At 53.1% G+C, this 22,701-nt stretch overlaps 1 protein-coding gene across 1 annotated transcript; it reads left to right on the forward strand.

Annotated features, from left to right (window-relative positions):
- On the forward strand, positions 1-15,824 carry BAIAP2L2 (BAR/IMD domain containing adaptor protein 2 like 2). Its single transcript, XM_075061561.1, has 14 exons — positions 1-379; positions 2,185-2,260; positions 2,529-2,615; positions 4,713-4,774; positions 6,103-6,174; positions 6,635-6,751; positions 7,210-7,356; positions 8,232-8,382; positions 8,720-8,863; positions 9,233-9,455; positions 10,281-10,352; positions 11,014-11,194; positions 13,794-13,834; positions 15,087-15,824. Exons 1-14 carry the CDS (start codon positions 341-343, stop codon positions 15,160-15,162), a joined length of 1,488 nt encoding a protein of 495 aa, XP_074917662.1. The 5' UTR covers positions 1-340; the 3' UTR covers positions 15,163-15,824.
- Positions 15,825-22,701: the final 6,877 nt, after the last annotated feature.

Here is a 22,701-nt window from a genome sequence, read left to right on the forward strand (position 1 = left end):
GATGAGCTGTATAAAGAAACCTGTAATAAATAATTAAAGGAGAAGGTCACATGACCCTCATGGCTGGCACAAGGTTCCTCTCTCCTTGGTGTCTGGTTACATTCAAGGATCAAGTTCTAGCATCCTGACTGGTGAATTATTAAACCTCCTTGTGGCGTTCTCATCCCTTCACACTGGACATGTTTCTTCCTGGTGTCCTGCTGTGCCAGGTAGAGAGTGTCTCAACCCATCTAGGTCCTTGCAATTGGATTCTCAGGAGATTATTGAGGACAACTCGTCCTCTCCCCGCCAACTTCTTGATCTCTGGGAACCCCTCACCTCCCTGCAAAAGACTGGTGAGATGGAGCAGTCCTACAGATCCACAATCTTCATCTACAAGGTGAGCTGTTACCTCCCTGCAGGCTGTGGAGTGAAAGGGCTGTTCCCAATTGGTGAGAGACGCATGGGGTTGGGGGATCCTTCATAAAGGATTTAAAAGCGCAAGAGAAACAGAGTGTTCTGGGGGGGAGATTAAATTAAGATTAACTAATTGATTTAATTTGCTTTAACATCTGTGGGCCATATCCTCAGCTGGTGTAAAGTGGTGTAGTTCCAAGGCTGTATGAATCCTGGTCTGGTGTGAGAACAGAGTGATGGCCAAAGGCGGTGCGTGGTGTAACCCAGCAGTGCTGGGGCTAACCTCTGGGCATTCTGGTGTATTAAGGCAGAGCACCTTTCCCAGTGAATCCCTGCTATGGGAGAGCTAGAGAGGCTCATCTGAGGGGGCTGTCCCAGAAAGGAGGGAGGGAGTGAGCTAAGAGGATAAAGCAGGAAAGAAACAGGCTGAAACTGAGCAGCATTTTGGCTGATCTTAGCAACCCTTTCCAGACAGTGAGGATCTACTGGACTGTGGAATATTCTCCCAGGGAAATGGTGGAAGCCCCATTGCTTGGAACCTGTAAAACTAGACAGATCAAAGCCCTGGAGAATACACTGTGGGGAGTAATTCTGCCTTGGTAATGCAGGGGTGAATTATGTGTTATCTAATAGGAAAGGCCATCTCTTAAATACCTATATTCGGGGGGAGGGGGGACACCTATATTGAAGGTGTCCGGGGGAGGCATGTGAGAGCTCCCCTGTGTGTGCTCTGCATGACTGGTGTGAAAATCTGTGTAAGTCTGAAGAGACACCAAGGATTAGTGAATGCCACTATGTGTCCAGGCCAATTACTGTGTCTCTCCATGAATGCAAGTTGTTACAGGTGTTTTTCTAGTTACAAGTGTACATCTGCCCATGCACACACAGCATAAGACTTGCTTATAATTGGCATCTTGTAGTGAATTTGGGGGGAAGAGAAAAACCCCTTTCAACAGCAGAGAGTTCCAGTGCACGTAGACAAGTGTTAAAACTCTCAAGTCAATCAAACATGCCTAGGCACTAGTTTCTCTGACTGCAAGCTGAGGGTCGATTAGTGGCTGTGCAGCTCCTTGTCCAAGTGACCAGACTGATCTCACTGGTCTCTGATGTACAGATCAAATTATACAATGCACCTTGTTGGTAAAGACGCTGCCTGGATTGGAGCTCTTTCTAAAAGAATCCTGCGTACAACCATGCCAGCTGGGCTGGAGTGTACAAGTGAGGGCACTTCCTTTCTGTGCTGGGCCCGTCTCCTTAATTTTGTGCAGTGCTTAGATTCCCACATCCGAATTTCCAGACTGCTGCGCCTGCATGGCGTGTAATAAGGGGTGCTGTGCACACTGCCCACCTTTGGTTAATACAGTAAATAGACATATGAGGCTGGGTTAAGACTGCGCCATGCCTTGACTCTATCAACCTATGGGGCCCTGATGCTCATGACATAGTTGCCAGGAAGTAATGCCCACCCTTGAGGGCAGAAAGAAACCTACTACATTCTGGGTGAGAGTAGTAGCTACTTGGGGAAGTTCAGAGGGAAGGGTGATCTCCTGATCACCTCACCCCAATGTTTGCTCTCTGCTGGAAGAGAAGATGCAAGAACTGGACCTCCCCAATGAGAAGGGTGCCTGAGCCTGAAACCAGAGACTGGTGGGATGGGTAGGCCGCAACTCTGTCAGATGAATCACATAAGCAGGGCACAGGCCTCATCCCAGGCTGTGGGGCGTGGAGGAGGATGGCATTAACCTGTGGTGTTCTTTCACCCCTCTCCCCAACTTGTATGGATGACAGAGCATCTTGGAGCAGTTTAACCCTGCCCTGGAGAACCTGGTCTACCTGGGCAATAACTACTTACGCGCTTTCCATGGTGAGTGCCGTCTCGACTCCACCTGTGCTCAGTGGGGGGACAGCTTGGATTGTGTCCATGGACGTCACCCTTGATTGGCAGGTGGAGGGCATCAGTCTGTGCTCCTGGGGCTGTTCTGAGCTTGTGGGTAGGCAGAAGAATAGGTGATGAGGATGGGAGGTGGCAAAGAAGGGAAGAGTTGAAGAAAAAGGGGGCAGAGGACAAGGATGGACCAGGGTCATTTAGGGAAGCTTTAATCCAGCTGCCCTCTCTCCTTATATTTCTGCAGCACTGTCTCAGGCGGCTGAAGTCTATTTTAAGGCAATACAGAAGATTGGGGAGCAAGCCTTGCAGAGCTCCACCTCGCAAATGCTGGGTAAGTTTCTCCTACTGACTGTCTCTGGGAGGTGGGTCAATTTGAAATGTTGACCTCCTCTCCAGTCCAGCCCAGCCCAGCCCAGCCCTTCCCCGCCCCAGTGCTCCCATCGCACCAAGAGCCATGAGGAACCAAGGACTGCACTGGGAAAGGAGCCTGAGTCTCCTGCATGACAACACCCGTCGCTAACCCCCAGATGTGCTAGGCTTGGTCTGTGCAACACTCCCAGCCCCCACTGATCCCAAGGCCTGAAAGCCAGGCTTCGTACGTGGCTTTGCAGAGCACTAACCCCTGCAGAGCACTAGGCTTAGCCTCCCTGTATCCCACCTGCAGGGCCGGCTCTAGCCATTTCGCTGCCCCAAGCATGGCGGCACGCCGTGGGGGGTGCTCTGCCGCTCGCCGGTGCTGCGGCTCCGGTGGACCTCCCACAGGTGTCCCTGTGGAGGGTCCGCTGGTCCCGCGGCTCTGGTGGACCTCCTGCAGCCGTGCCTGCGGATGCTCCACCGGAGCCATGGGACCAGCGGACCCTCTGCAGGGACGCCTGCGGGAGGTCCACCGGAGCCGCGGGACCAGCGGACCCTCCGCAGGCACAGCTGTGGGAGGTCCACTGGAGCCACCTGCCACCCTCCCGGCAACCGGCAGAGCGCCCCCCGTGGCATGCCGCCCCAAGTACGTGCTTGGCACACTGTGGCCTGGAGCCGGCCCTGCCCACCCGCCTCAGAGACAGACGCCCAGGCCTCCTGCTGTACGTAGTAGAGCAGAGCACGGAGCCCAGGGGATCGCATAGCTAGGGGCTTTGCCCTGGAATCCAGCCCTGGCTGCACAATTCTGATCCAAGTGTCCCAGCTTTCATTTCACACAAACGATGTTCTGTGTTGTCACGGCAGTGAGGAAACTCTGAATATATGAACCAACCATAACGGATGCTGTGCTGCCTTCGTGAGTCTGCAGCCAGCCTAAATTGAGAACTCAGAGAGACGGGAGACAGCCCCCATTCACCTGTATGGGTTATCTCTGAAACCTAAAGATGGCAATTTAACTATCTCACTGCTGATCATGTTAGCAAAAAGATCCAGCTAACATGCTTATCTCCCCAACTGCCTCCCAGGCCTTCCTCAGGGGCTGGCCTACACTACGGGGAAAAATCCATCTTAGATACGCAACTTCAGCTAGGTGAATAACGTAGCTGAAGTCGAAGTATCTAAGATCGAATTACTCACCGTCCTCATGGCGCGGGATCGATGTCCGCGGCTCCCCCTGTCGATTCTGCAACTCCGTTCGGCTTGGTGGAGTTCCGGAATCGATATAAGTGCGTTCGGGGATCGATAGATGAGACACGATATATCGATCCCTGAGCAATTGATTGCTACCTGCCGATACGGTGGGTAGTGAAGATGTAGCCTCAGATCCCCAGTTGCTTCCTACTCAGCAGCCCATCACTCTAACTACCCCCATCCATCGCAACGTATTCATACAAAAATCTGTGAGACATCTCAAACAGAAACATGGGGACAGTATAAACTAAATGGAATGTAATATCACAATAAGCCACATAGGGCGGGCACCTCTAAGTGCGCAGGATGATTTAATTCTGCATTCTTTACAAACAGGATATTTAATGTAGATAAAGCTGTCACCAAATTTTCGGCCTGCTGCCACAGTGTCATGCAGAATCCAGGGTCCTTAGGGCAGACAGTCAATATACACAATGGCTTGCCCTGGGGCATACATCCCAGCCTTCCAACCCCTTGCTAACTGCACTATGCAGGAGACTGGAAGCTGATACCACAGTTTCCCATGGTGCTGTAAGCCACTAGCCCTCAGGTGTAGTTTATAACATGCACATTCTGATGATAATCAGTGAAACTATAGAAAGGGATTGAGCAGCTGTTATAGAACGAAGCAGATTGGACCCAGCCCCAGCAGACAGCTAATGCGTAGCGATAGTAGTTGGACTTTTGCACCAAGATAACGCTGTGCCAGTCATGTAACAGTGGCGATTAGGGCTAATGGCCCCTCTGTTTTAACTCGCTGCGGGAGAATGATAAACGCAGGGAGGAAGGTCTGACTATGATACTTTGATCTCTTTTCTTGAAGGTCAAATTTTGATGCAGATGTCTGACACCCACAGGCATATGAACTCTGACCTGGAAGTAGTGGTGAGTATCTTGCCATGGCCCATTTCTACTGGGAGCACCCCATAGCTGTATGCTGGACCTAATGGAGCTGCAGTGGCTAGATGCCATCTGTTGTCTCCATACCAAGAGTTTGGGGTGAGTTGCTCCCAGTTTGTGGTGAGCAGAACTGGGGGAGGGGTTAGGGTTGCCAACTTTCTACTTGCACAAAACTGAATACTCTTGCCTTACCCCTCCTTTGAGGCCCTGCCCCTTTTCCGCCCCTTCCCCCCCATCACTCACTCTCCCCACCCTCACTCGCTTATTTTCACCAGGCTGGGGCAGGGGGTTGGGTGTGGGGCGGGGGTGTGAGGGCTCCAGCTGAGGGTGCAAGCTCTGGTGTGGGGTTGGAGTTGAGGGATTTGGGGTGCAGGAGGGTGCTCCAGACTGGGATTGAGGGGTTTGGAGGATGGGAGGGAGCTTCAGGCTGGGGCAGGGGATTGGGGTGTGAGAGGGGGTGGAGGCTTTGACTAGGAGTGTGGGCTCTGGGGTGGGGCTGTGGATGAGAGGTTTAGGGGGCAGGACGAGGATCAGGGCTAGGGCAGGGGGTTGGGACACAGGAGGGGAACAGGGTGCAGGCTCTGGGTGGCACTTACCTCAAGCAGCTCCCAGAAGCAGCATCATGTCCCCTCTCCAGCTCTTACGTGGAGGTGCAGCCCCGTCTGCAAGTTCTGCTCCCATTGGCTGTGGTTCCCAGACAATGGGCGCTGCAGAGCTGGTGCACAGGAGCTGGAGAGGAGACATGCTGCTGCTTCGGGGAGCAATGTGGAGCCACAGCAGGTAGGGAGCCTGCCTTAGCTCCCTTGCACTGCCGACCAGACTTTTAATGGGTGTGCCGGTCAAAAACTGGACACCTGGCAACCCTAGGAGGGATGTGTGATCTAAGCAGCATCCAGTTATGACGTGCCAATATTTCCATTCCCCACCCCCCTGTAGTGCTCTTGAGGGTGGGGTAGAGAAGGGGAGGACTACTGAAAAACAAGGATGTTAACCCTTTCCCGGCTGTGTGGTTGTTATTGATATGACAGCAGTGTCTAGGGGAGAGACAGCCTTCGCCCCTGACATGGAGAGACAGCCTTCACCCCAGAGAGCTTTCTGTCTGATTAGACAAGACAAAGGGTAGGAGGAAAAGCAGTATCGGCTCTGTCTGCAGATGCCTGGCCAAGCATGTCCATCAGGAGTCAGGATGGGGGGGTTTCTCCTGGCACTTCCTAACTCTCCCTTTTCGGATCCCCTCACCTCCCAGCTGTCAGCAGTGCCCAGTAATACCAGCTGCTAGGGGCAGTTTCTAACGACTTCTCTGCCTCATCTAGGCTCAGACGTTCCATGGAGACCTGCTACAGCACATGGAGAAAAACACTAAGCTGGACATGCAGTTCATCAATGTGAGCCCCAGCCCTTCCCTGTCCCTCCTGAGCTCTTTGCAGGCTTCCCTCTCCCCAACCCCTAAGCAGGGTGCTGGACCTCTCTCCCCACACCCTCGCTGCGCCCCTCCCTCCTTTGAGTCTTAGCGCAGCTCAGGCTTTCACCCTCTGGATGGTTTAAATAATTGTTTCATCCCTGAGGCATTTCCAAGGATATTCCAGGCTTTCCCTGGGGCAGGGGTTGGGAAGTGTCTCTCGCCAACTGGAGAAAGAGACTTTCCTTCTGCCTAGCTGCCATGTCCTCATGGGCTGACTTGGCCAGCTCTCCTTTGTGGTAGCTAGGTTTCACTGGGCTCCTAAGTCCCATTTTCAAAGAGGATTTAGGCCCATTAACTTTCAATGAGATTTAGGCTCCTAAGTCCCCTCCATGCTTTAGAAAACGTTCCTCATAGTCTCTGGTCTCCTTCTGTGCTCCCGGCAGGATAGCCATCAGCGCTACGAACTGGAGTACCGGCACAGGGCTGCCAACCTGGAGAAGTGCATGTCAGAGCTGTGGAGGATGGAGAGGACTCAAGACAAAAACGTCTGGGAAATGAAGGTGGGAAATGAAGTGGAGGCAAGGATGGGCCTGAGACGCAGGAGAGTCTGGAGTGAGGAGAGTGGTCATCACAAGCTGATGCTGATGATGCCTCCAGAGCCCAAGATAGTTTATAGCTTGTCTCTCCCTTACTTAGAACACAAGGGGTTGTTCCTTGAATTGCAAAAGGCGGCAAGCTGACACACAGATAGGAGACGTCCTTTCCACACAGGGTACCGTTAATCTTTGGAACTCCCTCCTGCAGGATGTTTCTGAGGCAAACTGCATGGAAAGACTAAAATAAGATTTGGGGCTAGATCCCTATAAATGTTGTGTGCTGCTTCTGCATAGCAACGGGGTTATAAAGACTGATGACGCAGCCAGTTGAGGGGAACCTCGGGTTTATTCCCCCAAATACTGCTCTGAGCAAACTCAGGGTGCTGCATTGACATCAATCCCTCCTCCTCTTGTCCACCCAGGAGAAGGTGAGGCGCTTGCACTCGGAGATGCAGGCATTTGTCTCTGAGAGCCAGAGGGCTGCCGAGCTGGAGGAGAAGCGCCGCTACCGCTTCCTGGCTGAGAAGCACCAGCTGCTCTCCAGCACTTTCCTCCAGGTCTACAGCAGGGTAAGGAGGGGGTGTGGCCTGAGGTTGGGGGGATGGACATAGCCATAGTCACTTAGTCCTGCCACGAGTGCAGGGGACTGGACTAGAAGACCTCTCAAGGTCCTTTCCAGTCCTACGATTCAATGATTCTATGTGGGGATGTGTACCTTGCAATCCTTGTCTCAGAAAAATTTCTTACCTAAAGCAGCTTTTCTGGGATCCACCGTTCAAAGATACAGAGAGCACTGCCTCTTTGTCCACTAAGTGATGGTTCATAAGGGACCCTTTTGCTTCTCTTTATGGCCCTCAAAGTTCATTGTCTTTTTCTTAGAGTTAGGATGACCTGCCAGGGTTCAGACTGTGGTATCCTGCAGTGTGCCAACACCAAGCTATTTCCTCATCCTCCTGATAACTGGTGTTTACCTCAGAGGCAAACTGTCTCTGACATCATCATGCTCAATTGACACCATAGACCCAGGCAAACAGGCATATCAGCATTCCTTTGTCTAGGACAAACTTATTTATGAGGTCTGCCCCCAAAACATATTTCTGGCGCACGTACGTAGCTCTTTACATACCGTCCATCACTCGATGATATTCATGACTGGTGTGTCGCCAGCTTTCTACTGATATTTCACACAACATTCATCACAGATAAATGCTGTGATGGCAGTGTGTTAGGGGTAGTGAGTGTGTCAGGCCTGATGGGAGTTACAGAACAGTTGGTCCTCTGCCAGTCAGCATTGAGGGGCTCATAGAGTGGCGAGAGTGTCTCACCTGCCTCACCCTGCTGGTGGCAATGAGGACAGTGCACTTGGGTACCGGTTGTAGCTTTCCCCCTCACAGCTGGTCTGCTCCGATCCTCCCCCTGATCTCTCCTCTCTATCTCTCCCCAGGCCTGGGGCATCATACAGAGCAAGGTGCCAAAGTGGAAGGAGCAATTGGAGGCCATCCGCAATCCAAGCAGCAGACACTCCCCGAGCCTGCTCAGTGCCTCCCATGGCCAGGGGTATCCGTCAGGCCGCCTGACCCCCAGCCACCTCGACATGATGAGAAAAATGCCAACAAATGATCTCTCCCCTCCCAGGGCAGAGATCCCAGAACGGAGGGTCAGCCCAGTTTTTTCCCAGGGTCTGTTATTTTTTGGGGGTGGGAGGCAATCCCATGTGTACCCCATTAGTCTGTACCTCCAGGGCCTCACCTGATTGTCTTCCCTTGGTGGCATTAGCTATCCAAGACAAGGTGTGGGAGGCGGGAGGGGAGAGGTTGTGTGTGTGTAGGAGTGTTGGGGGTGGGGAGCGATACACTCCTTTAGGGACCAGGCTTCTCTTGAAGAGGGATCTCCTCTGTGTGGTGCTCATGCTCACCTTCATTTCCTTCCAACAGCCTCAGAGGCCTCTGGGAGATTTTGGCTCAGCCGTGACTGGACGTAATTCAAGCCCCTTCCCCCAGGAGCCTGCAGAACTTCTAAGACCCTCTCCTCAACCAGAGCAAACCAGGAGAGGCTTGCAGAAGACTTCATCTGCTGGTAAGTTTGGGTAGATGGGGGCAGTGGTGTGGGGCTGGTTGTACCTTATGTGAGCAGATACAGGCTGGATTTGGGAGGGACAAAGCTGCCCATAATTCATTTGTCCCAGGGTGCACTTGGGCACCTGCTCTATGTAAGGGCAAGAGGACAGGGTACATGGAGGGTGGGGGTGAAGCCCACGAGTGAATGAACAGGGAGCCAAACAGGCAGAGTCAGGGCCCCATTAGGGAAAGTCTGTGAGTGGGGTAGGGAAGCCCAGGTCTGAATGGACAATGGAGGCATCTCACTCCATCAGTGGTGGGTCGCTAGGGGAGTCTAAGGTTGAAAGAAGCCCTCTGAATCCTCTCACGCCTTGGCTGCTCCTGGCAGGCTCGGCCTCCGCCGGCCAGCGCTTACGCTCCAGCTCCTTCGGGGAGCGCGCAGGAGGAGACGCGGGAGGAGGCAGCAGTGTGTTGAGAGTCCAGGCAATCGTGCCCCACTCTGCTGGCACCAACTGCACCTTGCTAGGGTTTAACTTCGGGGACATCATCATGGTGCTGATCCCAGAGGCGCAGAATGGCTGGCTGTACGGCAAGCTAGAGGGATCATCCACGTAAGTGCGCTCAGTCTGTCTCCGTGGTGCTGGGCTGGATGGGGGATCTTGGTGAAGGCAGCAAGCCAGCTGTGAAGAGCTGGACTCCAAGGGTTAATGCCCTGCCCTTAAGCTTCCTGCTTAAAAAAGCAATGCCAGTCTCAGTCTAGCCGAGGGGTTTCGCACTTACACAGGCAGCAGCTACTGCTATGGCACAGCGCTTGGCACCACAGGGAACAGTTACCAAATGGCACAACTGGTACCATCCCTGGCCTGGTATCCAACATGGGTTACTGGCAATGTGGGGCCTGGTGTGGATTGGAATTTGTGGGTTACCTGTTTGCCATATAGTTCTTACCCAGATGCTGCCTTTCTATTTGAGGTTCATTCATCCCAGCTGTGTCTACTTTTGGAGCAGGGGAGTTTCCAGGAGAGAGTCGCAGGGGATTCTCCAAAACTGTCTTCACTTTCTGGGGTTGGCCTTGTCTCTGTCCAAAGAAGTGTCCAATATGAGCCCACTCCCAATGGTGCTGGGGGAGCTCTCCCGGGAAAACCCAGGTGCTGGTGGCTTAGTAAATGGTGCTCTTGCCTCCAAGTCGTCCCTGAACGAAGGCCCTGGCCTGATGCTAGGTGGGGGTCCACGTGCTGCTGGAAGTGCTGTTCTTTCAGCTGAGACACAAGGCAAAGGGCTTGGTGGCTGGTGGCCATTTTAAGATCTCATCACGGCCCTCCATGCAATGAGCGTGTTCGCCCCAGCGCCCTGGCCAGATTCCACGATGGGTAACAGAATGCTAAGAAATGTGTTGCTGCAAAGGCTCATTGTCCTCTCTGTCTCTGGAGCCTTAGGAGTGGCTGGTTCCCCGAAGCTTTCATAAAGCCCCTGGGGAGAGAAAGAGACCCGAAGGAACCACCCACCAGGTAATGGGACCAGCTGAAGTGCATGTCTGTATGTTATTCACGCAAGCATGTGCCTGTGTGACGCACTGTCCTGTGTGGAGCTGCCCATCAAGGCTATGGCTCTTGGGCATGCTCAAGAACTTGTCTAAGGGCCACTGGCACCCTTGGACATGGCTTTTCTTAATGAAACTGTGACATGTTGCTCCCATTATGGCACAATATTTCCAGGGGCCTTTAAATCTCTAGGAGGTAAATCCTAGGGGTACATATTCCCTGTGGCCAGTGGTTCTCAAACTTTTGTACTGGTGACCCCTTTCACACAGCAAGCCTGTGAGTGTGACCCCCCACTTATAAATTAAAACCACAATTTTATACATTTAACACCATTATAAATGCTGGAAGCAAAGCGGGGTTTGGGGCGGAAGCTGACAGCTCGCTACCCCCCCCCATGTAATAACCTCGCGACCTCCTGAGGGGGTCCCTCCAGACCCCCCATTTGAGAACTCCTGCCCTATGGCAACCTCTTGGAAGGGATTCCCAGGGGACACATTCCCTCTGGAGAGATCCTGGGAGGGGAAGTCTCAGACCACATGTGTTGTATGGAGAGATCCCAGAGCACTCTTCCCCAGAGCTGGATTCAGGTCTTTTCTTCTTGGAATCTCTCCTTTCCCCTCTTGCTCAGGTCCTTCCCGCTGCGAAGCAGTTACAGCATGGATGGCCTGGATTGCCCCAGTGTCTCATCAGCAGGAAATTACCGACACAGCGCTGCCTCGCCCCAGTCACCAAGCCCTTCTCCAGCCTCACTTGGTGCTGGCAGCCGCCAGAGCAGCTTAGCTAATGCTGCTGCTCCTTCAGATTCCAAGGTGAGTGGGCACAGTGCTATTCTAACCTGAGCTAAGGCAGTGAGAGGGGATCTGTGGGCTAGGATGTGTCCCTCAACCAACATTGACCTTCGCTTTCACATCCTTTCTAATTGAGGATAGTTAACAGATTGCCAAGGGAGGTTGTGAAATCTCCGTCACTGGAGGTTGTTAAGAACAGGCTGGACAAACACCTGTCAGGGATGGTCTAGGTTGAGTTGGTGGAGTCACCAAGTCCACCACAGGGAGCTGGACTTGGTGACCTCTCGAGGTCTCTTCCAGCCCTACATTTCTGTGATGCCATGATACACACCTGCTCCAGCCAGACTTAGTGGGAAGGGAAGGGTCATCCTGACCTCAGTGCATCACAGATTTCATCCATCTCGCCCATGCTGCTAGGCCTCTTTAGTGCTGCTCCTGGCCATCTATGAATCCACCCTAGCTGATCTCAGCTACTCCGCTGGGCAGGGGCTACTTTACAGCTGCTCCCCTCCATCCCTTTGAACCTCCCTGCAGGATGAAGTCATTTTCAGCACAGCTCCTATCCATACGTCCCTAGCAAACTCTGTGCCCTATCCTGTGGGAGAGCCCTGGCCCCCGTTCTCCTCTCACTTCTTTCCCTTTATTACCCAGCAGGGGCCCTTCAGTTTACTCCTCTTCTCCATGACATCCCAGCCTGATTTCTGGTGGCTCCGGGGCAGCAGCTCTTTCTGCTAAAAGTAGGACCATGAGTGATGGAGCTGGGCTGGGGACCAGCTGACAGAGATGCCATCCTTCTCTCCCTGGAAGGGCTAGGGATAGCTCTTTTGGGTGCCTCTGCTAAAGGCAGCTGAGGATGGGGAAGGGTGAATAAAAGCCTGGGAGCAGAGGGCCTGCACTCAGGTCTGAGCAAGGTGGGGAATAGAGGCTTTCACTTGAGATCTTAGGTTCCAGTTTGGACCCAGAATGGGGTAAGAAGGCAGGGTGAAGGGCAGAAGTGTGTTTGGATACCAAAGAGGATTGAGGGATGGGATACGGAGTCTGTCCTCTCTAGGTGATTGGTTCCAGTCCCAAGCTGGAGGGCCCTGGATGGTTCAAGGGATTGAGAAATGGAATATGTAGCTTTTCACCTCTGGGTCAGTGGTTCTGGTGAAGCCTCAGTCTGCCTGGCTCAGGGGACTGGGATGGGGACATGTAACCTACCCCCTAAAAGTCACTAGTTCCAATCCAGCCCCAGGCTGAGAAACTGGACACTTCAGGGGATCGAGGAGTGGGAGCTTTTCTCCTCTGGCTCTGACCCAGCTGTAGGTCAGCAGTCAATGAAAGTCATTCCCAGCTGATGGCTGTGGAGCGAGCTGTGTGAAATGAGTTGGGGTCTTAATCTAGTACCTAGTTGAGCAGATATTTGCATCACAAGCCCCACTATCAATAGTTATCACTCACTTCAGAGGCTCGACAGATACCAGGATAAAATGGGCTGTAGCAACTGAACTCTTCTCTCCTCCCAGGGTTGCTCTCTCCGGCAGCCCAGAGGCATAATTTGGGGCAGCGTATGTTGGGATCTTGCTGTAAAGCTGTATCTGTATATTATATGAGTTGGGGCCTACCAAATTCATGGTCCATTTCACAGTCATAGGATTTTAAATTTTTTATTTTTCATGATTTCAGCTATTTAAATCTGAAATTTCTGGTGGTGTAATTGTAGGAGTCCTGATCCAAAAAGGAGTTGTGGGGGGTCACAAGGCTATTGGGTGGGGGTGGGTTGCAGTACTGCTACTCCTACTTCTCTGCTGCTGGTGGTGGTGGCGCTGCCTTCTGAGCTGCGCATCTGGAGAGTGGTGGCTGCTGGCCAGGAACCCAGCTCGGAAGGCAGCGCAGAAGTGAGGGTGGCAATATCATGACCCCCTGCAACTCCTTTTTGGGTCAGGACCCCCAATTTGAGAGACGCTGGTCTCCCCTGTGAAATCTGTATAGTACAGGGTAAAAGCGCACAAAAGACCAGATCTCACGGCGGGGGGGGGGGGGGGGGGCGACCAGATTTCACAGTCTGTGACGTGTTTTTCACGACTGTGAATTTAGTAGGCCCCTATATATGAGGCTGTAGGAAGTATGCAGGGGGCGGGAGATGGTATCCCAGGCCCTCCTGTGATCAGAGGGGGCATCTCTGGCCATGCTAACCTGTGAATTCTAGTGCCAGTTTTGTTTGTTTGCTCTCTGCTGTGCTCTGCAGATCCTAAACTCCCGTGATCAGAAATGCACCCTCCTCCCTGAGAAAGAGAAGGGGGCCTGGGAGCATGGGGGGTGGGGGAGAGACAAAATCCCCTCTTCCCCCTGCACAGAAAGGGGGCTATTTGTTCTCTGCAATTCTGCTTTAGTGGGATTTTGCAAAAGCACCTAAGCTATTTACGAGCCAAGTCCAATTAATGGGGATTGGAGAAAGGGATATGGAGTCTATCATCCCGTTAGTGGGACTGGGGCTCTTTAATTGTTTAGGTGCTTTTGAAAATCTGTGTATGTGTGTGTGCATGTGTGTGTCTTTCCCTCCTCCTCTCTTTGTGCCTCTCTCTAACCTGCACAATGTGCTTGCTCTCAGCTTTTGACCCTTTGTCTTGTTTCGTTGCAGAAGTCAGCTGTGCAGGAGCAGCCACCAGAACTCTTCCCCCGGTAAGTGAAGTCTGGAATCACTGGTGGTTTTATCTTATTGTTTGGAAAGTCCTGGAGAACTGGGGAGGTGCCTGGAGAAAAGCAAGTGTGGTACCAGTCTTCCAAAAAAGGAAGGAATTACTGCCCTGTTGACTGACTCCTATCGCTGTTAAAATAATAGAACAATGAATGAGAGGAGGGAAAAAACACTCAGTCTCTAGCAAGGCCCCCAGGCCCCTCTCTGGCCTCTCCTGGAGCAACTGGAGTAAGAGCTCCCAGATTGAGATGATGAATTGGGTCCCTCAGAACTGCCCATTTGGAAGGGTCCAAAGGGAGGGTGTAACTAAGAGCAAATTAGGACAGGAAAGTCAGGTCAGTGAGAGCTGCTGGACTGCCAATTAGTTTCCCAAGGAAGCAGTATGGAAGCCCCATCATGAGGGGGACACAAACTATTCTGGACAGGTTCTAGCAAATGTATCCTAGCGAGCAAGCTGCACCAGCCCCAGGGAGATGACAAGGCAGATCTGACTGGCTTTCGCCATCTCCTCTCCGTCTCTGAACCTTTCAGAGAATACAAAGTGGGGCGGGCTCTCTAGTGGGGAATGGGATGGGTGACTGGCAGGGCAGAAGGCGACTCTTGGAAATGCTGTCCAACAGCGAGGAGGGGGGCTCTTGCTGCCCCAGCCAAAGGGCAGGGGGAGAGGAGGAGCCACATGCCCAAGCCACCTCCCTGTTCTCTCTTATTCGAACCCTTGCCACCGCCCTCTCTCCCACAACTCCTCCTCCATCACTGGCTAATTGCTCATCTTGTGAACTGTGCCAAGGCTAGAGGGGAATGGCCCTGCCAGAGTGGAGGAGGGGTTCCTGTCCAGGGAGAGGGTGGGGAGTGGCTCTACCAGGAGGGGATGAAGAGGAGGGTCCCTCTCAGGGAGAGGGAGGGAATGGCCCTGTCAGGAGGAGGTGGTGTGGAAGTCCCATGCAGGGAGGGAAGGGGAGTGGCCCTGTCAGGGGGCAGGGGGCGGGTTACCAGGAGAGATTACATCTACCAGGTTACGGGGATGTATTATAATTAACTGCATTGATAACTTGCATCTGGTGGCCCCCATCCAAATGAGAATGTTTCCCGCTCTCAGCAGGGAAGCTTTCTACTGTCTCTTCGGCACGCCCCCGCAACATTTTCTGTGACGGGGCCTCTGCCAGGGCCCTACAGCCGGGCGGTGCTGAAACAGCCTTTCCTGAGCCTTTCTTTCTCCTCTTGCCTTTCTATTTCCAGCGGCACCAACCCGTTTGGCACGGTAAAGCTGCGCCCCACCGTCACCAACGACCGGTCGGCACCCATCATCCGGTGAAAGGGGGCCGTGGAGAGCAGCGGATTCTGGCGGGTTGCCAGCAGCAGATGTAGTAGAAACGCACAGTCCCTTCCCATTCCTTGGCCACTGTGACCTTGGGTTGGCACTAACCTAGTGCAGTTTCTCAGGGCACGCCTCAGTCTTACTCCCTGTGTCTGGCACACTCCAGCAGTAAATAGATTCCCTGGTTTTCTTTGGCGTTCTCTTTGGATTGGCGTGTGTGATGCTGGTCACGCTGAGTGGAAGGCGTCTCCAGGATACTGGTGCTGGTAGCATGGGCAGGGGGTTGCTTATACCTAAGCACTGGGAGCTGGAGGAAGGCACGTCCCTCATTGGTCTGCGCACCTGCGATGCATGGGGTGATATTGGCAGGAGAAAAGGAGAACACTACCCAGCCTCTGCTCTCTGTTGTAAAGTACTGGCGGTTATTTGGCCACTGAGCAGATTCCTGACCTACGTTTGGGGTTAGATCCCAGGATGATGGGTCAGCAGGTAACTGCACAGCAGGGGTCTTCTCCTTTCAGCTCCTCGCCCCAGAGCCTTTGGCAACTGGCCACTGAGTTTCAAAGTGCTTTGTGGGGAGGATGCCTGCCCGTTTGCAGTGCCCTCTCCTCCACTCCCTTGTTTGGTAGCCCCAGGGTTGGATTAAGATGGGAGGGGAAACCCAGCTGTGCAGCCTTGTGTTTGGTTCTGTACATAATAACAACAATATATATTTAAATCAAAATGGAAAACACAATCTCCTTGTGTGTCCTGGTTCCTCTGACCGTCCTTCCTGTCTGCCTCCCCGGGGGGATCCCAGGGGCAGGTGTCTACCACGGAAACTAAGACCTGGGAAAGCTTAGCCTTGGGTAGGTCTACTCAGTAAGTAGCAGCCTGCGGCAGTCTCAGAGCCTGCATCTACAGACTTGGGCTTGCCCTACAGCTCTAGAAATAGCTGTGTAGACCTTCGGGCTTGGTGTGGAAACCTAAGAAGCTAGGTCGGCTTCAGAGCCTGAGGCACAATAGCAACCCAGCTAGTTTTAGTGCAGTGGCAAGAGCCCAAGGCTGTTGACCTGGGCTCTGAGACTCGCTGCTGCAGGCTGTGTAGACGTGGTGCCTCAGCCTTGCTAATACATGTGGCTCTAGTGGCTGAACCATCCAGACAAATCTCTGAGTCTGCTGCCTCCACCCGCCTAAGGGACCAGGAGTTTGCTCCTCAGCCTTGCTATGGCCCTTGGTGCTGGGTAAAATGGTGGGAAAGGTCTCCAAAGCTCTTGCTACCTGGAGCCACTTGCCTGCTTTGCTTGGCCTCACCAACTGTCCATCTCATTTAAAATCTCCCTTCTCCTGTGCTGCAGCCTCACTCAAGTCTCTTTTCCTTCGTCTGAATTCAGCTTCACAGCAGCACCGAACGCTGTGGCGTGTTTTGAGCCGGAGTTCTTGTGAAAGCCACTGCCCAGAGGAAAGCTGTAGCGTGTGTGTGTGAGAGAGAGAGAGGCAGGCCTGCAGCTGCTAGTGCTGTGTTTTTAACTTGTACATGCTCCTTGCCCACTCACCTTGGCTATTCTGCTCCTTCCGTGCAGGCAGGCCCTCAAGAGCAGAGTAAGAGGTGAGTGAGCGCCTAACCTCACACTGAGCACCTGTAATTTGCTGCCACTAGGGGGCAGCAAAGTGCTGTGCGCCCTTCCTGTAGCTGAACGCAGGGCACCGCCCTGCTGACAGAAGGCCTGGGGGTATCTGGGAGGCAGGGTGATGGGGGTTCCTAGGGAAGCCAGTCAGAGCACTGCTGAGGAGGGTGATGTGGCTGGAGGGTGGAGTGAGTGGTGCCCAGAGAATGGGAGGGGGGGGGAGGGAGTGAGCTCTCCCAGTACAGACCATTGGCACTGGAGGATATGAAGGAATGGGGGTCCTACTAACCCTCTCCCCATCCACCTCTCTGCACTGGAATGTGGCACCCCCCTCGCTTCCCCGTTACCCCTGCACAGAGTTTGGTTCCCCTGGGAGAATCGGTGGCACCAGCCTCTTGCTCAGGTGTTGAGTTTGAGAGTCACCTTTTAAACCTGCTTTAATGAAAATATGCCTGGCCTCCCTGTCTCTGGCTGGGTCACTGTGGTGTGTAGGGGGCGGGGGGTGTCCTTCCCCACGCTCGGTGCTTCACGAGGCCTGCACACAAACGCAGCATTGTTGTTTTGAGCTCTCCTGGGGTTGGGGAGAGACCTGCTGTGGCTGCTTTAGCCAATTAGCCTTATTAATAGATATTAACTCCCCCACCCCCGCAGCTCCCCAAAGCCCCTCCCGCTCTCCTCCCTCCTACTCTGTTACCCCAGCCCCTCCTGCAGGAATTTAGAGACGGAGGAGGGGGAAGGAAGCTAAGAAATTTAGTGGATTAAACCATAGGCTTTTCATTTCTGGGGACCAGGGTGTGCATGTCTTCAATCCTTTGGCCACACCTGGGATGAGTCTTGCCAGTCTCAGCGGTGATTTCAGGTAGAAAGCACACATCTGATTTTATTATGGTGGCTTAACACTCCCTCACTCCCACCTCAGCAGCCCCACGCCCCCTCCAATCAGCTGCAGAGGCTGCCTGAATTCTGCCCTCCCTGGGGCTTTGCTTTTTTTAACAGTTGGTGACTGTAGCATTCTTCCTGGCGCTCTACGCACACCGATCTCCCCAGTATGGCCCCAGCATCCTAACGCCAACGCTCTGTCTGCTCTGGGTGAGTGCTGTCTGAAGTGTGCTAGATGGCCAGCCCTGCCCTGCATTCACTTGGCTTTTTTGTGGAGTCTGCAACAGAAGAGAGCCCTGGCCAAACCAGCCCTCCAGCCATATGCCACGAGGAGACGGGAATAACTCTTGAGATTTTCCACACTTCTTAAAGGGAGAATTTACCCCAGGCAGGTGGTAAGGAGGCTGTTCAGGAAGGCCTCCGTGTTCCTCCCCTGTCTATCTACTAGCATATGTGGCCCTCATCAGCATTGAATCCAAGCACCTGCTTGCTACTTCAGAGCATTTCCTGAATGGCCCACTCTCTGCTCTGCTTCCTTTCCTCCATTGTTGCACCCTGTCTCCGCCGCAGCACCTCCATACTCCAGCACGGCACCCTTGTCCTGTCACTGCACCCCACCCCCACCCCCACAATGCCCTGCTCTGTCCCTGCATCCTCTGCACCGTTGACTGCAACCCCTCCCATCCTGCATCCTGTCACTGCATCCCCTGCTCCGTCATCACACCTGATCCCCCTCCTTAACCACTGCACCCCCTACCCCATTCTTCTGCTCCCCCTGCTCCAGGACTGCACCTTCCCTGCCCCGTCGCCTGCACTGCACATTCACGCTCCAGCTTTGCAAAGCTCCTTGATGTTGTTGCCTAGGCTGCTCCATCCTGATAAGCCAAGAGACAAATGTTAAGAGCCTCCCTGCAAAGGAAAGTGAGTGCAGAGGGGAAGCCATAAGGAATCTTTGGGCAGGCTCCCAGCCGTCTCTCTGTGCTGAGCCGTGGGATTACCGGGGCATTCTGGCCCTGGCATGCAGGCTGCTCCTTCCCAATTGGCTGGGAAAGCTTCTTAAAAATGGAGAGGTGGTTTCTGCTAGATCAGCACTTCTGATGCTTTGCCGACTTTAAAACATAAGCAGCTGCTGACCCACATCCACAGTGTAAACATCTTGGGGCTCAAGCTGCAAGCTGTGCTGCACCCAGGGACTCCCAGCGGAGAGGACTTGGGTGGCGGGGGTCTCTGCAGCAGCTGGGGATCAGTGCATGACTCCACCAGCAGCAGGTGGTTCAAGAGAGGACAGGAAACCGTGCAGGATTTTCTGCAATCCAGATTGGAGGGGGGACTTTGCTGTCCTGGAAACGAAAGCAGGCTGCTGCCAGCCATCTGTCATGGAGCTAACCCCGAAAAACACTATCTAAGCTAACGTGCCCCTCCAGGAGCCAAGCAGCGCCACACAGATCAGCCCCCTGGAACTCGGAGGGTGAACAGGCAGCCACCATCCTGCGAGGTTTGTATTCAGATGCACTTTGACGAGCATTGATTCATTTGGTAGGTTAGCAGTGTGTGCAGGATGTTCTCCTGGTTGCTGCTCAGGCTAATGCCAGTCTCAGGGCATAGCCTATTAATAGGTCAACCTGTGCCAGGGAAAGCTTATCTAATTCTCTTCTGGATGCTCTCCCCATGCACCCTCTCGCCCTCTGTGACGTGGATCCGCTGCTCTTGGAGGCTGGAAGGGTGAACCCTGGCATCACCACCCGGAGCAGGGACCCCACTGAGTTGGGACACTAGAGGAGAATGCTGGCGCTAGTGTGTGGATCCCATTGACTCCCAGTGCCAGTGGGCTCGAGTTGTGGATCCACTCTGTTCATTGGTTGGGTCTGGGACAGCTCCCCAGTGGTGGGATCCTGTTGTGCATGGAGGGCGATTCTCACTGCTAGCCCCAGGGGCGGGGGGTAGCCCATTCCGCACACAAAGGCTGAGTGTGTGACTCTCACCATTAGTGCACTGTCCTTGCACGTGGTTTTTCTAGCACTGGTGGTGAATCTCACCCTGGCATAACTGAGACATCAGCACTGAGCTACAAAGGTGATGTGTGCTATGGGGACACCTGAGAATGCAGGTGTGATGTGTTGGGCATTAGCGTTCGGGGCGGAATCTCTGCCTGCCAATGATCCATCTACTGTAGTGTGTGTTTGAACTGGGAATTGAGTATTTAAAATATCCAAACAAGCCTCTCCGACACTGGAGAAAATAGTTGTGAGCAGTGGTGTGCAAGGCCCAGACACAGTGTACATCAGTGCATACAACCCCCGTAGCAATGATCAGAACAGCCAGTGTATTCATTGTGAACTTCCGAGTGGGAAACCTACATGCCCCATGCCGGTCTCAGACCCTGGAGTAAATGGCACATCAGACCATGTTTTGCAAATGAGCTGTTGTGTGCCAGAGGGCCAAATCGATGCCCTTGCCTAGAATCTATTGAACATTTAGAGCGAGGAGATGTGTTGTTTATGAACATTGCCTGCCTGCTTCCCAATAAACCCGATCATGGTGCTGGAGCACAGAGGTTTCAACAAGATTGAGAAACATAAGGGTGGGCAGAGGGAATTAACAGCAACAATCTGGGGCACATGTCCATGTGGGTGCGTGCGTTTGGCAGCAGACACTCTTCCAACAGAGCTGCATGCATCAGATGATGCCAGTGGTCCAGGTCCAAGACTGATCTGGGAATCTTAGTTCCATTAATGCACATGCCCTGTAATACAATAGTAACTTGCTTGCTAGTAAGTTGGAGACAGGTTGTGGGCGGAGCAGAGACTGGAGTGTCATTAAATCAACCTGCCGTGGTGCCACTGTTTGAAGTGATCATTTGGAGCACTAAAAGGTTAGAAGTGTTGGTGGCTGACAGCAGAATCTGGGTTTACCGTCACCCCAGGCGGTGAATACTTAGTGTGGAAATGCCTTTCCAACAGCCCGTTCCTACTGCTGTCTGTCACTCATTTGCACTGAGTCAGGGAGACTTGGTTGTAAGGCTCAGATTCTTTTTGGCAGTAGGGTCTAGATAAATAAACACAGCACTGGGGGAGTCACAGCTCCTGGGTTCTAATCCTGACTCTGCCGCTGGCTCACTGGGTGGCCTTGGGCTAGTAATTTATCATCTCTGTGCCTGAGTTTTCCCATCTGTAACACACGTGTGTGTGTGTGTGTGTATGGCGATGAATATTAATGGACTGACGTACATGCAGCACTTTGAACACTTAAGGTTCTGTATGAGCGCCAAGTCTTATGTCTGGAATGAGTTTCTCAGTGCTGCTTGGCTGCAGGTAGAGAATGCTAGAGCTGGTGTAGGGGAGCTGGAGCCTTCTATAAATGGGTTAAAACACCAGGCCCCTTGCCTGCCCATTTTCGGAAGCTCACAGCACACAATGATTCTGCGCATGAGGAGCATTTGGCTAGAACTGTCCAAAGGAGACGCTGCTTAAAACCACCCTCACAGCAAGGTCCCACTGTCCATTAATTTCCAATGCGACAGGTTCCCAACAACTGTTGACTAGGGGGCACTGGGCTAGGCCTTGTGGGAGAGATGCCAGAAATAGCCTTTCCAGCTTTGCTTCAACAGAGCTTGGCCCAAGGCACTTGCCAATAACGGTGTGTTGTGGTAGGACAACTGACCATGCTTTCCCAGAACAAGGGTCCTCCTGGTGGGTGAAGGGAGACTCTGCTGAGGGCACCTGGGGTCACCAGCCCTGAGCCTACCTGTATGTGCTGAGCCTGGCTCAGAAACCTGATTAGTGACAATTGGCCCAAAGCCAATGGTGCCTTCTCATGCAAATCAGTCTTACAGTGCATTGTGGGTATAGCAGTGTCCCTTACTATAGGACCATAGGCAATCTCGCCATTTCGGCTGCGTGATGCTATATAGTCCTTACTCAAGTGGTGATTGCAGACACCCGGCCCTATCTTTAGTTGTGGCATATTGACCTGCTGACAGCCTACACCATAACCTATTTAGTTGTGTAACACCAGCCCCTCACCCCGTGGGGAATTAGTAACCTCATAAAACTACTGAGGCTGGCTGGGGCTGGGGCTGGGGCTGCTCTCCGAATTGGACTCTTGTCCAGTGAAGGTGGTTTACCCTGAATAACATCATTCTGTACTTCCACTGGAGGCTCTTGAAGCACCTTACAAATATGATCACTCATAACACCCTTGTGATAAAGGGGCTGAAAGAGACTCTCTGTTATGCACAGAGAGGGGAGATGACTAGCTCAAGGTCACCGAAATAGAGTCTGCACCAGAGCTGGGGATAGAGCTTAGATCTCCTACTTCCCCGTCCTGTGCCTTGTCAGTGAGAACCTCATTGGCTCATATGGTACTCACAGATCACAACGAAGGCTGTGACTTTCCAGGACTGGCTGAGGCAGGGCATGGAGACATCATCACAGAGTGAACTGTCCATCCAATATACTGCAGCCAGTGACACTGGAGTGGGGAGAGGTGTTTCGGGAGGGGAAACCTGCATTGCCAGAAGAGGAAAGCAGCATGGCAAGCTGTGAGCTAAGCCTGAGGAAATCCACCTGTTCCCTGGAACCTGTCATACCATGTGCTGTCCACGCCCTGGCCAGGAGTGAGAGAGTGCTGTGTTAGCAGTTATAGCCAACGCATAGAGTCTGTTCCTGCAGAGACATGGGGTGACCAGGAGAGAGGCTGTGGCCTCCCTGTGCTGATGTTACGTGCTCCTGGGGGTCCATCATGCTCAGCACTGAGATGGGCCCAATGGGCACCCTGGCACAGACCGCAGAAGTGAGAAAAACAAACCCAGACTGGCCAGTGGGAGCAAAATTCTTGGCCAGCTTAAGGCTTTTGAGAGAAACTCACAAGACAGCCCCCGCCCCCCCCTCCCTAAGGCCCCCTGCCTTTGTTCTGGCCATACCATATAGGTACAGAGCCCTAATCTCTCTGGCATGCAAATAGCCTACAGCTCTAGCTTGCACACACCCCTTCAAAAATCTGTCTCCTCGACAGCTCAAAAAGAGGGTGCGTGGCGGGGGGGGGCGGGGGG

The sequence above is a fragment of the Chelonoidis abingdonii genome, chromosome 1, assembly GCF_003597395.2.
Source record: "Chelonoidis abingdonii isolate Lonesome George chromosome 1, CheloAbing_2.0, whole genome shotgun sequence".
In the NCBI taxonomy this organism is placed as follows: Eukaryota; Metazoa; Chordata; order Testudines; family Testudinidae; genus Chelonoidis; species Chelonoidis abingdonii.

Excerpts from the sequence above, each read along its gene's own strand:
- BAIAP2L2 (XM_075061561.1), top strand. The coding sequence starts at position 341 with ATGGAGCAGTCCTACAGATCCACAATCTTCATCTACAAG. Across the intron at positions 9,456-10,280 it reads AAGCTAGAGGGATCATCCAC|GAGTGGCTGGTTCCCCGAAG; the intron begins GTAAGTGCGCTC and ends CTGGAGCCTTAG. Across the intron at positions 13,835-15,086 it reads CCACCAGAACTCTTCCCCCG|CGGCACCAACCCGTTTGGCA; the intron begins GTAAGTGAAGTC and ends TTCTATTTCCAG.